The sequence below is a fragment of the Macrotis lagotis genome, chromosome 7 (assembly GCF_037893015.1).
Source record: "Macrotis lagotis isolate mMagLag1 chromosome 7, bilby.v1.9.chrom.fasta, whole genome shotgun sequence".
In the NCBI taxonomy this organism is placed as follows: Eukaryota; Metazoa; Chordata; class Mammalia; order Peramelemorphia; family Peramelidae; genus Macrotis; species Macrotis lagotis.
Genome location: NC_133664.1, coordinates 37,541,202 through 37,555,005, shown reverse-complemented (window position 1 = coordinate 37,555,005; position 13,804 = coordinate 37,541,202). Strand labels below are relative to the sequence as shown.

Genomic DNA, 13,804 nt, shown 5'->3' with positions numbered 1-13,804 from the left:
TGTAAAAGACTACCTCAAGGAAGGTAAGCCCACTGTATAGTAGGCATGGACAGGAGATGATATGGTGTGAAAAGGGTCAAAGTTGGCAGTGGGAGATTGGGAAGCATGTGACCAGATGTAGGCTAATGGAAGGCTTGAATTTGTCAAAGGTTTTAGCAGTTTTGAATTAAATACTCTTCTTAAAGCAAACCATATTGCTAACATAAGTAGTTATTTTTCTTCATTATAGCATTGTTTAAACATTTTTTTAAAAACTGAGTCCATTTTCATTTTCTGTGAGTCACAGATCGGCAGCTTCTATTCCTCTCTTTAGTCCTATGTTTCATTTTTCTTCCACTAAAATCTCCTAAATAATTTCAACATTTCCACTAAGAAATGATATTCTTAAAGGAAAAGGCAAACTTCAAAGCTTCAGGTAAGCATATTTGGATACTAAAGAATATGGTGAATAAACTTACCTTAGCAGATTCAAGTGTCTAGTTCTTAAATAAAAGCAAACATGTCAGATGTAGCAGATGCTACATTTGTTAAAGAGGTCAGAAGGTGGTGCTATTTAAGAAAGTGAATGTGATGTTAAAAAAAAAAGATGAACAGAGAGCTTTTAATAAAGTAAAAGCAGATTGCATTGATAATATCATTTATATAGTGCTTTAGGGGTTTACAAAGTGCTTTCATATGATCTCAACCTAATAATGAAGCAATCATGAGAGATGAGAGAGCCAGTTCTGGCTTAAGCAATTATTATATCACTACAGTGAATCAATAACCCAGTGCCTTTGAAAAGAGATTTTTGGACTTGGATAAGGGTCTCTAAATAGTATCTCAAAATAGTATGGAGAGCTCACACAGGGCCCTGGCTGCAAGGCAGCTTTTGTGGTCTCAATGTAGATACTTTACCCAGAGGGCAACTTCTCTAATGCCTTTTCATCCTGTTCAATCCTTGACCCTATCTATCTTCTCTTGAAGCAACAGTGCCTCCAGGATAAAACACGCTGTTTAGAATCCCAGTTCTGCTACTTACTTTTTGGGGGAAATAAGTTATCTGGGAACAGAATAAATGGTAGTGCAGAAGAATAGGATGGGGGAAAATACAGCTAGTAATAGCAAGTATGAGAGAAAAAAATACTGAAGCAACTTCTGTAATGGACTTCTTTTTTCTTTTTTAGGTTTTTGCAAGGCAAATGGGGTTAAGTGGCTTGCCCAAAGCCACACAGCTAGGTAATTATTAAGTGTCTGAGGTCAGATTTGAACTCAGGTACTCCTGACTCCAGGGCCTGTGCTCTATCCACTACGCCACCTAGCCGCCCCTGTCATGGGACTTATGATAAACAATGTGAGCCAACCCAGAGACAGTCAATGGCATCTGAGAACATCTGAAGAAGACTTCCCCCCACCTTTAACTTTATTTTTCTTGAGGTTTTTCTATCTTTGTGTGGTAGTGTGTGTGGGGGTTACATTTACATTTACAAGAAGACTACTGTAGAAATGTCAAAATAAATAAATTCAATGTTAAAAATAAATGCTTTGGGCCTCAGCTTCCTCAACTGTAAGATGTCAGCTTGGTGCTTAGGTGACTTCTAACATCTCCAGCTCCCTAAATCTAAGCAAACAAAATGAATCTAGTATTTTAATTGTTTTACAACTTAAATTTCATATAAAACTGACTTAAATTGATATATTAACTCATGATTCAAAACAAGAAAAGTTTCCAATAAGAATCCTTCTTTATTAGATCCTTATTCTAATGAAGTTCTCTAGTTTGAGAAATCCATTAGTATACTACCTACCCATAGTAACATTATTCTTTTTGATTCAAAGTTCATATTACAAAAATCAATATTAACAGGGAAAGGGATGAGTAGAAAAGAGGGTTATTTTTTTAACAAACCAGGAAAAATTACTTCTTAATAAACTGTTCCCAAAACTTCATAATCTCCTCATGCATCAAGGGTTAAAGGTTGCCTGCTTTCCAAATCACAATTGCTGATTTTTTTCCCTGGCCAGAAAGTAATTTATAAAAATCTATGTGAAACGCTATCAACCAAAATAAGCTATCAAAAGATATGAGCAGGCAGTTTTCAAATGAAGCTTTATGTTTATGCTCCATTATCATTACTGATTAGAGAAATTCAAATTAAAATAACTGTAAGGTTCCACCTCACACCTATCAGATTGGCTATGTTTGTCCTTCATTCTTGAAGAAGACCAGGCCATCAAGGAGGTGATGCCATGACAAGAACTTGAATTGGATTTGAGTGAAAGGATGCTGTGCTAAATCTGGGTCCAGGGCCAGATAAAAATTAGAACTACAGGAGATGGCTGCAAGGCAGCTAGCTAGTAAGTGTCAAGTATCTAAGGCTGGATTCTAACTCCTGTCCTCCTGACTCCAAAGGCCAGTGCTCTATCTGCTGTAAGATTGCTGCTTAAGATCACCCAGGCAGGAAAAGATACAAGACACTGAGGTACTTTATAGAACTAAACTGCCGAGCATTCCAATATTACTACAGAGAGTGCAACTACAACAGGCTGGACACGATGTTAGAATGCCAGACATACTCTTGTCAAAAAAAATAATTTATAGAGAGCTCACACAGGGCAAGCACTCACCAGGGGGTCAGAAGAAGTGATACTGAGACACCCTGAAGATCTTACTGAAGAACTTTAGAATTGACTGCACAGCATGGGAGACCCTGGCACAGGACTGCCCAGCATGGCATGCCCTCATCAGTGAGGGGAATAACAGAGCCTAAAGACTGAAGGATGGGAAGGAATGGGAAAGGTCCAGAGGGGGAGGCCCATGAATAGAGGGGGGGGGGGGAAGGATCAGGCAAAGTAGGATGGCATCAATCAAGGAGATTTTGTCAACAAGAAAAGGTTAGACTAGATATGAGTAGGGGAATAACAAGAGTTGCTTTTTAAGGATCAATTAGACTGCAATATAGAAGGTAGATTAGAGAAGAATGGAGACAAGTTTAATGGACAGTTCTAGTGACCCGAGTCCACTGCATGAGTCACTGAAGGACTGGATTAGAATAATCATAAAAGAGAAGATGAGCAGCAAAACAGAGGCATCCCTCAAACAAACATGTACTAAGAATGTGCAGAGAACTATGGTAGACACTGGGAAAAATAAAAGGCTTAGTTAAACATGGGCCTTGTCTTCCTGGAGTTTAGTAGGAGGATGGTAAAAATAGAGTGGGGAAAAAAGGAGCTAAGGAAATGAATGAGTCCAAAGCTAATTCCAAGACTGAACTTAGTTACATGAAGAAATAATAATTTCTGTGACAGGAACGAAGAAGTCAGTTTCAGGTGGAAATAATAGATTAAACACATTAAGTCTATTCTTTATAGCAGCTCATGCTAGAGAAAAATCATCAAAAAGGAACTTGTGGATATGAGAATAAAGTTTAAGCACAGAAAGAAAAAAAACAATCACACAGGTAACAATAATGATAATGATGATGATGATGACGACGACGACGACGATGACGATGATGTTTGTCCGACGACGACGACGACGACGACGACGATGATGATGATGTTTGTCCATCATTTTCGAAAAAGACCACAACATCAGGGAGGTGATACCCTGAGACAAGCCCGTGAATTGGATTTGAGTGAGGGAGTACTGTGCTAAGTCATCAGCCTCACTTGCTCCTCCAGAGTCATCTGGTCCAGTGGCCAGCCATGAATCAGAATGACTAGAGAGGGCCCTGGATGCGAAGCAATCAGGATTAAGCGACTTGCCCAAGGTCAGACAGCTAGTAAGTGGCAAATGTCTGAAGTTGGATTTGAACTCCTGTCCTCTTGAATTGAAATCCAGACATACTCTTGTCAAAAAAACTAATTTATGGCCCTATCCACTGCTCCACCATGAGCTCTCCCCCCATAGTGACCCTTTGCCCACTCAATTCAGGTCAGCCATCATCCTTCCCTCCAGGCACTCAAGGCTCAAATCTAGGTATCTTCTGTATCCTGTCTGTTGTCATGGCCAGCTGAGTTAATCTTCCAAACATCTCTCATAGACACTCCTTTCTCTCTCCTCTGACACCACCCTCACCCTAGCCCACCCCTTATCATTTCTGGCCTACTCCCCCAGTCTCTCCTTATTTCAGTCTATCCTTCACTCACTCAGTTTGCCAAAGTGATCTTCCTAAAGCCCAGGTCTGATTCCAATTCACCACCCCATTCAATAAACCACAAAGTCTCCTTTCTGATCTCCAGATCAAATACAAAACCCTGTTTGGAGTTCAAAGTCCTTCATAATCAACTCTGCTCCCCTCCCAATAAAAGGCAACTTTCTTTTTCAGGCTTTCCACACCTTTTCCCCACCACCTTGTACTCTTGGATTCAAGAATACTGGATTTCTTGGCACTGTTCCTCCTTCCCTCTCCCAATGTTTCCTTCTCTGAAAAGGTTGGTGTCTCTCTCTCTCTCTCTCTCTCTCTCTCTCTCTCTCTCTCTCTCTCTCGACAAGTCACTTAACCTCACTGCCTTGCAAAAAAAGAAAAAAAATAATCACTTCCCTCTGGGAGCCTCAGTTTCCTTGTCTGTAAAATGAGAAGGCCTTCAAGTTCCCTTTCTGCTCTAAATCTCTAATCTTTCACTCTGTTGTAATCTGTTGTATTTTGGACCCAAGACCTGAATATAATTACATGAAGATTTTATTAATTTAGAATGAATTTGAAATTAGTGACCATGCAAACCAGGCCTGCCCTCAATCAATTTTTACTTCTCCACTGTGAAAAATTCAATTCATAAAATATTTTAAAAGAAATAAATGAATGTTACCTCATAATTATTCAAACCCCTAGCTAAGAAACTGTCAGCTAGAGGTCTGTTCAGACTTGATTTGATGAAATGAGAAGAGTCATCTATAATTAGAAAAGTTTGCAAAAAATAGTCTCATTTAAGTGATTTAGACACTCTTTTAAAAAGTAGGTTTAACATTACCTCTATAATCTTATTTACTGATTTTGTGTTATGACAGAAGCAGTAAGGCTTAATGAACCAAAAACTGGCTTCAAAAGTCTTAAAATATGCACATATTAGCTTATATACAAGGCAAATCAAATAACTTTTCAATAGCACAGATATGGGAGGAAGGGCAGCTAGATAGTACAGTGGATAGAGTACCAGTCCTAGAATCAATCAGGATAATCCAAATTCCAATTCTGCCTCAGCTACTAACTATGTGATCCTGGGCAAATCACTTATAACCCTGCTTGCCTCAGTTCTGCATCTGCAAATAAGTTGGAGAAGGGGCAGCTGGTGCAGTGACTAGAACAGTGGTCCTCCAAGTCAGGAGAACCTCATTTCAAATCCAGCCTCAAATACTTATAATCTGTGTGAACTTGGGCAAGTCACTTAATCCTTATGGTCCCTCTGTCCTCAAAAATGAGCTAAAGAAAGAAATGGTAAACCACTCCAGTATTTTTGCCAAGTAAATCCCAAATGGGATCAGGGAAAGTTGGACATGACTGAAATGACTCAACAACCAATATAAGAAGATAGACTGAGAAGGTAGCAGCCTCCTTTGGCAGAATAAGTTCCTCACCAAAAGATCCCTACATAAATGAAATTACAAGTCCATCAAAAAATAAAAATAAAGTTATAAATTTAAAGTTTTGCTGTGGTCAATCCTAATTAATCCATGTGTGAATCACCCACATTGTACATAAATTTTTTTAAATTATCTAATGCACTTATTCATATTTGAATTCATGTTATCTACGCCTTCATCTTATCTCTGCCTTCTAGACAATAATCTTGAGGTTATGAAATAGCTAATGTATATTCTTCGTCAAATTAGTACCAAACTAGCAGAGTGAACGGTACCTGTTCTGTCATTTCAGTTGTGTCCAACTCTTCTGTGACTGAATTTTGGACTTCCTTGGCAAAGATACTGGAGTGGGTTGTCATTTCCTTCTCCAGTTCATTTTAAGAATAAGCAAGTTAAGACAAAAACCAGGGTGAAATGACTTGCCTAGAGTCACAGCTAAAAAGGGTATGAGGCCAGATTTGAATTCAGGAAGATGAATCTTCCTGACTTCAGGTCTGGCACTCTATTCATTGTATCTAGAAGATATTTAAAGTCTGGGTACAAACTTAACCAGATTTTCCTTTCACACAGGTGCACAGGATACTTCTCTCTTCAATCCAGGTAATGAGTAAAAACTGTTTTGTTTAAATTAATATAAAAATTAAAGGGGGGAGGGAAATTGCCTGGAAGACACATCAAATTCAAATGCACATCCACTCCTCCCAGGATAGGTCACTATAACAGTATAACCCTTTAGTATAAACCTGTATCACAATAACATTTCAATTCAAAAAGGATTAAGTGTCTAAGTAGAAGGTACTCTGCTAAGATGCTGAGTATATAAGACACAAAAACAAAGTATACCCTGCCTTCAAGGATTTTCCTTTCTATTGAGTGATGTAACATAAAAATAAATTACTGTGACCAAATATATTCAAATGGATCTATCATTTCATAAATATGGGTATGCCCTCCAACAATGCAGATCATCTTACTTAACAAATTGTGGATGTAGTGGGGAAGGGAGAAGGAAAATTCATCTAACATCTGATTTCAAATCCCTTTAACTGGTTACCTGCCTACTTCTCTTCCCTATCTACAATTCAAACAATTCTTTGCAAAATTGCCAGTGGCCTCCTGATTTCCAATTCTGATGTTTTCACTCAGTTTTCATCCTTCTCAGTCATCTCAATCTCTCTCAGTCTCTTCTACTGGCTTATCAACTATATCAAACCCCTAATCATATATACCCTCTTTTCTTCTCCCACTCTCCTCTCAGTAATTACCATCTCCATGCAGAGGACACCTCAAACTCAAGTCTAAAAACCCTTTCTTTTCCAAACTTACCTATTTCTGACAAAGGCAATACTATACTTCCATGTCTCACTGGTTTGTAACTTCAAATTATCCTTCATTCCTCAAGATTATTATATAATAAATTGTCAAAAATATCCAATAAATTCACGAAACATGTCCTATCCATCTCCAAATCTCAAACTCCATTTCTTCCTCTTTGCTCACACAACTCCCTTAATTCAGGACCATCTTCATTTCTCAACTGGATTACTCCTGATTGGTTTAAAGATCTCAAAGAGTTCCCTCACTGCCAGATCATACTTCATACAACTATCAAAGTGATCTTCCTTAAATTAAATCCTCTCCCCTACTTAATCAATTCCAGGTTTTCTAACAACTAGAGGATAAAATATAAACTTCTCTATTTAGCTTTTAAATTCCTTCACAACTTGGCCTTAACCTAATTTTTCAGTCTCATTGACTCCCCAACTCAACTGTACTTCAGTCCAGCCAAAATGACTTTCTCTGTTCCCCACATGCCACAGATCTGTGCCTTGGCACTGGTCATCCAGTCCCACATACCTTCCTCATTTATACCTCAGAATCCTATCTCTTCCTTCAAGACATAACCCAAGTATCATCTTCTATGTGAAGCCTTCCTTGATCCTCTCAATTGTGACTGATCTCTCTCTCAAATTACTTTGAATTTAACTACTACATACTTTCTTTATATTTACTCTTATGTGAGTCCTTATCTCCTCCATTAGGATAAAACATTCTTGCGAGTAGAGATAGTTTCAGTTATTGGATTTGTATCTTCAGTGTCTGGAATATAATAGGTACTTCTTAATACACATTCGTTGGTTCCAGGCATCTGAAACAGCCAGTGAGAGGTGAACAGAAAAAAGGTCAGTTAAACCAGTTCAATAACAGAGGGTGGAAGGCTGGGAAATGAGGGGAAAGGCCGAATCATCAACTGGGGAAAGACTGAATTTACTGTAGGATATGAATGGAAATGGCATGCGTCTGTGATGTAAGAAATGAGGAACAAGATCATTTCAAAGAGGCATTGAAAGACTTGTATAAACTAATGAGTGAAGTAAATAGAGAACCAGAAGAATAATTTATAATGTAGCATCAATAATATTGATTGGGAAGGAGGCATTTGGGATTTAGTACCTTACTCCAGAGTCACACAGTAAGTGTCTGAGGCTGGATTAGAACATGGGTCCTAATTCAGGGATAGTGCTGGATTCACTGGACAACCTCAATGCCCCTAAACATCAATTTATAAAAACAATTTTGAAGACTTGCATAAACAGAAAAAAAGAATTAAATTAAGCACAACCAGGAAAACAATTCATACAGTAACAAAACAACGTAGTTACAACAAAAGCTCTAAGAACTCTGATCAACACAATGACCACCCATGATTCCAGCAGAGTATAGAATGAGACATATTTTTGGATACCACAAATGAGGGAATTTGTTTTGTACATACGTTACAAGGATTTTGGTTTGGGTTTTATTTTCCCAATGGAGTGATAGGTGGAAGGAGGAGAAAATGGTATTTTCACCAGTCACCAATAAAAGGTCCTGAAACCCTTCCTCCTCTCCAAACTTAATGTGACTGATATTGGAAAGATAAGTTGCCACAAGATTGTGAATGGTTTTAAAAGAATGGTGGTGTAAAAGGAGGGAAGTTAAAAGAAATGTTAAGTTTAGGAGAAAAGAAGAAATTGTTTTGAGAATGTTACATTAAAAATACCTAAAGGACATCTGTTCAAAAAATAGTGAGTAGGCCTGTTTAATTGGATGCAGAGAAAGCAAAGTAGCATGAAAAAAAGAAAAGCCAGATGGGATCCTGATTGCAAAGAGACCTTGATCCAGGTAGTGGACAGTAGTTTAAAGTCTTTCCTTAGGGGTGTGACACAATCAGATCTGTGCTATGCAAAGGTAATTTTGGCAGCTGTATGTCAGATGGATTAGAGTGGTAAGAATGAAATAAGATGACCAAAAAGAAGACTATAAAAAAACAGTCAGCTCAACTCTCCATACAAATTAAAGAGTAATCCACATTAATATGAGGTTGACTATGAGTTCATTCCTACCATCTTAAATATGGTCAGTATGTTAATTTATGGTTTGCTGATATAATAGTCACCTAACTGATCTCATTGCTTCATGTCTTTACTCAATCTCTCCTACACAACTTTAAAACTTTTAACTCATGACTTTCTTCCATCCATCATACAAAATCCAATCTCCTGAACACAGCAATCAAGATGGGGCATCACTCACTCTAACCATCTTCTTCCTGTTACTGCCTCCAAAGTACATGTCTCTTTGCCATCACCCCACAAACATACTTTCCACTTTCTTACAATTACCATCTCCCTTTCTCACTCTAAACTCTAAAATGACTCTAAACTTCCTTCTCTATCAATCTGAATTGTGCCAACCCCCATTAGTCCTTCAGGTTCCAGTTCAAATCCTACCTGTCCCCATTTTCCCAAACATTTTGATCCATATTAATATCTCCCTTGTATTAATTTCTACAGGATCTAAAGCAGAGGTTACCAAACTTTTTTTTAAGAGGAGTTACTTTTACTTTTATGACACTTTAAGATGGTGGGAAAGGAAAGGGACTGAAACCAGTGGAGTGTATGAATACAGACAGAAAAGTACCAGCCACACTAGTCCCCCCCCCTTGCTGGGAATACCCTGGGTTATTGCAGTGGCCATTCTAGTGGCAAAAACTGTTAATTCATCTTCAATATCTACTAAGTAGGGATTCATACCTGACAAAAGTAGAAAATATTTCATTATATAACATCCTGCATTGTTCCCTAGAACTCTGGTGAATGCAATCATAAATCTGTAAGCCTTAAGAAGGTAGGACTCATACCTTTTCTTTTATCTTCCAAGAGAGTGCACACTAAGTGTACATCAGTTGCTTCAGTCTCGTGAACATGCACTTTCTAAAAATTGAAAATAGATTCCTTGAGGTTTTAAAACCTATGGGGTTTTTTTCCCCTTAAATTTTCCTAAAGTGTGAACAGAATGCTATGACATATTAAAGCACTCTTCATTCCATCTAAAGCAACGACTCAACTGGGATAGCAGGAGATGATGGAAAGAGAAGTAGAGTCTCCAATTGTCAGCAAAGTCTAGGTTCAAGTCCATTTCTGACATACTATAAAATGCCTTATCCTGGATTGAAGGCATAACCTCAAAGTGCCCCAGACTTGTTGGGCAACAGGTGTCCATTAGCATAAAAAGAGGGAGTTCCCAACACCAATGAACCAGATTTAATCCCACCTCCCACCTAAGTGTGGAAAGTAGTCAGTTAAGTAACAGCACTCTGAAGTCTTCCTCAGGGACCCTTAAAACAGATATTTAAAATAAAATCAAAATAATTTTAAATGAAAAAATCCTATAAAATAAGGTAATCACAAGTTTATGTACATTAAATTTCTCTTTAATAAAGGTGCATCATGGGCATGAATCATGGGAAAGAAACTAAACAGTAATCTAGTAATCACAAGAATCATTTCAATAAGGGTCTAATCAGAAATCACCAATGTCATCTCTTAGGGGAAACTCTCTTTTGTCCCTAGCAAATTCTTTACACAAATTGAAAACTCCTTTTGGACAAGAATTGCCATTTTCTTTACAGCTTTAGCGCTGATGCCAACACCCTGCAGTAGTATAAATACTTAGCTAATTGACTTTATATCATACTAGATAGTTGTGTGATTTTGATTGAGTCACTGAACATTTTGGGATCAGTTTCCTCTATAAAAAAGGGAATCAGACCAGATGACCTCTAAGGTCCTAAAGGAATGAAAGCATATTTAAACTCCTCCAGAAGAAATGAAATTTTAATAAAATTTTAATAAAAATATAAGTTTACATACAATTCTAGGTTCATTTAACCACCTATAAAAAAGTACCACATTCTAGAGCTTCTTACTCCCATAATTACAAATAAGTTGGGGAGGGCTGTTATATTCAAAAGATTATTTTGCTATTTGTTGGAAAGTACTATCTCTGCGTACTAGGACAAGGACTAGGGTTGGACTTCTGATTTTACTGATATTAATGAAGAAATTTCCTCTATACAGATCTGTATGTGTATATAACTGTACCTTCTTGTCAACACGTAGCAACTTCTCTTTCCAAGAAGTCATGGGAAGAGTTGTCTAAGGTACCAAAAGATTAAGCGTCAACTAATCCAGAGTCACAGGCACAATGTCAGGAACAGAACTGGATTCAGAGTCAATTCTCTATCCATAATGCCAACTTGCTTTTTCCACCTTTAGGCAGTCCCTAATATTGCTGGTGCTGGACTACGACATAGTGAATATAAAAACCAGACTGGGAGTCAGCAAGGTCAGACATGGAACAGCTACATGACCCTAGTCTTAAATCTCTCTCAGAACCTCAATTTTTCCTCACCTATAAAACCTGAGGTTGAGGCTCTTAAAGGGCCTCTTAGGGAATCTTTCTAAACTTATCATCTCATGATCCTTATGCTCCAGAAGCTTGTATGAATGGCACAGTTCTGATAGAATACAGAATGCCATCAACTTCAGGACTATTTTTTAAATCAACTGGTCAGAAAAAAATGTTGTCCAAAAAAACCAAGAAGACAATTTCTTAATTCTAGAATGTACTTTCTCACCTGTAAAAGGGTCATTCTCATTCTAAATTTTTATATGCATATACAAGGTGTCCCTAAAGCCTTTGTGCAGTTTTAATCTTGGCTTGCCCAAGTCATTTCACATTCAACATCCCTTCCAAATGCGTATTATTAGTAAAAAACAGTTTATATAACTATACAGTGTTTGCAAAGCACTGCCCACATTATCTTATTTGATGCTCACCAACAGTCTTGGTGAGAGAGAGGTCATTATTTTATAGATTTTATAGATGAGGAAAGTGAGGAAAACAGAAGTTATGTAATTTGCCCAGTCACAGAGCTGGTATTTGAGGTAGGATTTAAACTCAGGCCTTCCTGACACTTATGTTCAATGCTTTTAGTCACTGTACCAACTATATATTATACACTGGAACAAGTAAAATGACTTAAGGAAATAGCTTCCCACAAGAAATTCCAAAGAAATTTATTATTTTCTTTTTAGCTTTTTGCAAGGCAGTGAGGTTAAGCGGCTTGCCCAAGGCCACACAGCTAGGTCATTATAAAGTGTCTGAGGCCAGATTTGAACTCAGGTACTCCTGGCTGCAGGGTGAAATTTAATTATTTTCTCAAAATTCACTAAAGAAAGATGGACGGCAGTTGACCAAATTCACAGTTTGACTATGGGATGGTAACAGTCTTATTAACCTCCCCAGGTGCTTAATCCCATTTACTTTTGCTAACTTTAGTACTTGAAAAGCACATATCACTAAATGTCTTTAAGCTACAATAATGGATTCGGCCCTCCTGCATTTTTCCAGGTGACCGATCACAAATAGGCTGGAACCACTCAAGGTGAGCTCTAGACTTATCTGGACTGCGGTTCCAATAGAAGACCACAAGCAAAGCCTTTTTTAAAGTACACTGAGGTTCTAGGTTGACAGGAGCCCCAGCTTGTTCCCTCACGTTTGAGGAGCACAGCCCTTCTCGTCAGTGGCTTCGGGGGCAGTCTGGGGGCGCAGGGCCGCGGCGCTGCCCAGCTGGTGCCTCCAGGCTCGCGGCGGCTCCTGGGCAGCCCCTCAGCCGCGGGGAGCCGCCGCCTGGTCCGACAGCTTCGGAGCGGGCCCAGGGCAGCGGCCAGCTTTTCCGGCGTCGGCCCCGGCGGCGTCGGCCCCGGCCGTGTCGGTCCCGGCGGTGTCGGTCCCGGCGGGGAGGTGTCGGTCCCGGCCGTGTCGGCCCCGGCCGTGTCGGGCCCCGGCCGTGTCGGTCCCGGCGGTGTCGGTCCCGGCGGTGTCGGTCCCGGCGGTGTCGGTCCCGGCGGGGAGGTGTCGGTCCCGGCGGTGTCGGCCCCGGCGGTGTCGGTCCCGGCCGTGTCGGTCCCGGCCGTGTCGGTCCCGGCCGTGTCGGTCCCGGCCGTGTCGGTCCCGGCCGTGTCGGTCCCGGCGGGGAGGTGTCGGGTCCCGGCCGTGTCGGCCCCGGGCGCTGGGGGCGGAGGCTCCCCGGCTCGGCGCGCTCCGCGTCCGGCGCCTCCGGCCAGGGTGCGAGCCTCGGGGCTGCCCGTCCCGGCGTCGGCGCCAAGTTCAACGTGAAGCCCGTGGCAGGCGGCTCCCGGGGCTCCGGGGCTATTGTTCCCGGCTCGGGGCTCGGGCGGAGGCGCCGCGTGCAAAGTTCACAAAGAGAAGGCTCGGCCCGGCCCGGGGACAGCGTGGCGCGGCTCTCCGGCTCGGCCCGGCCCGGGGACAGCGCGGCGCGGCTCTCCGGCTCTCCGGCCCGGCGACAGCGCGGCGCGGCTCTCCGGCTCTCCGGCTCTCCGGCCCGGCCCGGGGACGGCTCTCCGGCTCGGCTCGGCTCGGCGCGGCCCGGCTCTCCCGCCCCCGCCCCGCGCCCCCCGGAGGCCGCGGCCCCACCTGGCGGGGCGGGGCGGGCGCAGGTGCCCCCCCGCGGCGGGCGCGCCCCCGCGGTGCCCGCGCGCGGCCCGGCCCCCGCCCTCCCGCTGCCCTTCACCCACCTGGTCCCGGAGTTTGAGGAACACCATGGCGGGCGCCGCCGCCAGCGCGCACCATCCGGCGGCCGCCTCCGCGCCCCGCGCCAGCGCGGGCAGAGGGCGCGGCCCGGGCGCCGAGCGGCGAGCGGGGCGGGCGGCCGGGGCCGGCCGGGGGGGCGCGGGGCCGGGGGCGGCGGCCGGGGGGCGCGGGGGCCGTGCTCCGCTCCGCCTGCGCCTCGCGCCGCGCGCTCGCTCCTTCCTCCCGGGGCGCCTCGCCCCCGCCGCCGCCGCCGCCTCGGCCGCCCGTGCCGCCCTACTGCCTCGGCCGGGGCGGCAGCAT

General features: G+C 42.2%; 1 protein-coding gene across 1 annotated transcript in view; it reads right to left on the bottom strand.

Annotated features, from left to right (window-relative positions):
* Positions 1 to 13,565, bottom strand: part of ANKRD28 (ankyrin repeat domain 28) — a 164,916-nt gene extending 151,351 nt beyond the window's left edge. The window contains exon 1 of the mRNA XM_074195761.1: positions 13,489 to 13,565. Coding sequence (XP_074051862.1) covers positions 13,489 to 13,515 — 27 coding nt within the window. The 5' untranslated portion in view covers positions 13,516 to 13,565. The remainder of the gene's footprint in view (positions 1 to 13,488) is intronic.
* Positions 13,566 to 13,804: the final 239 nt, after the last annotated feature.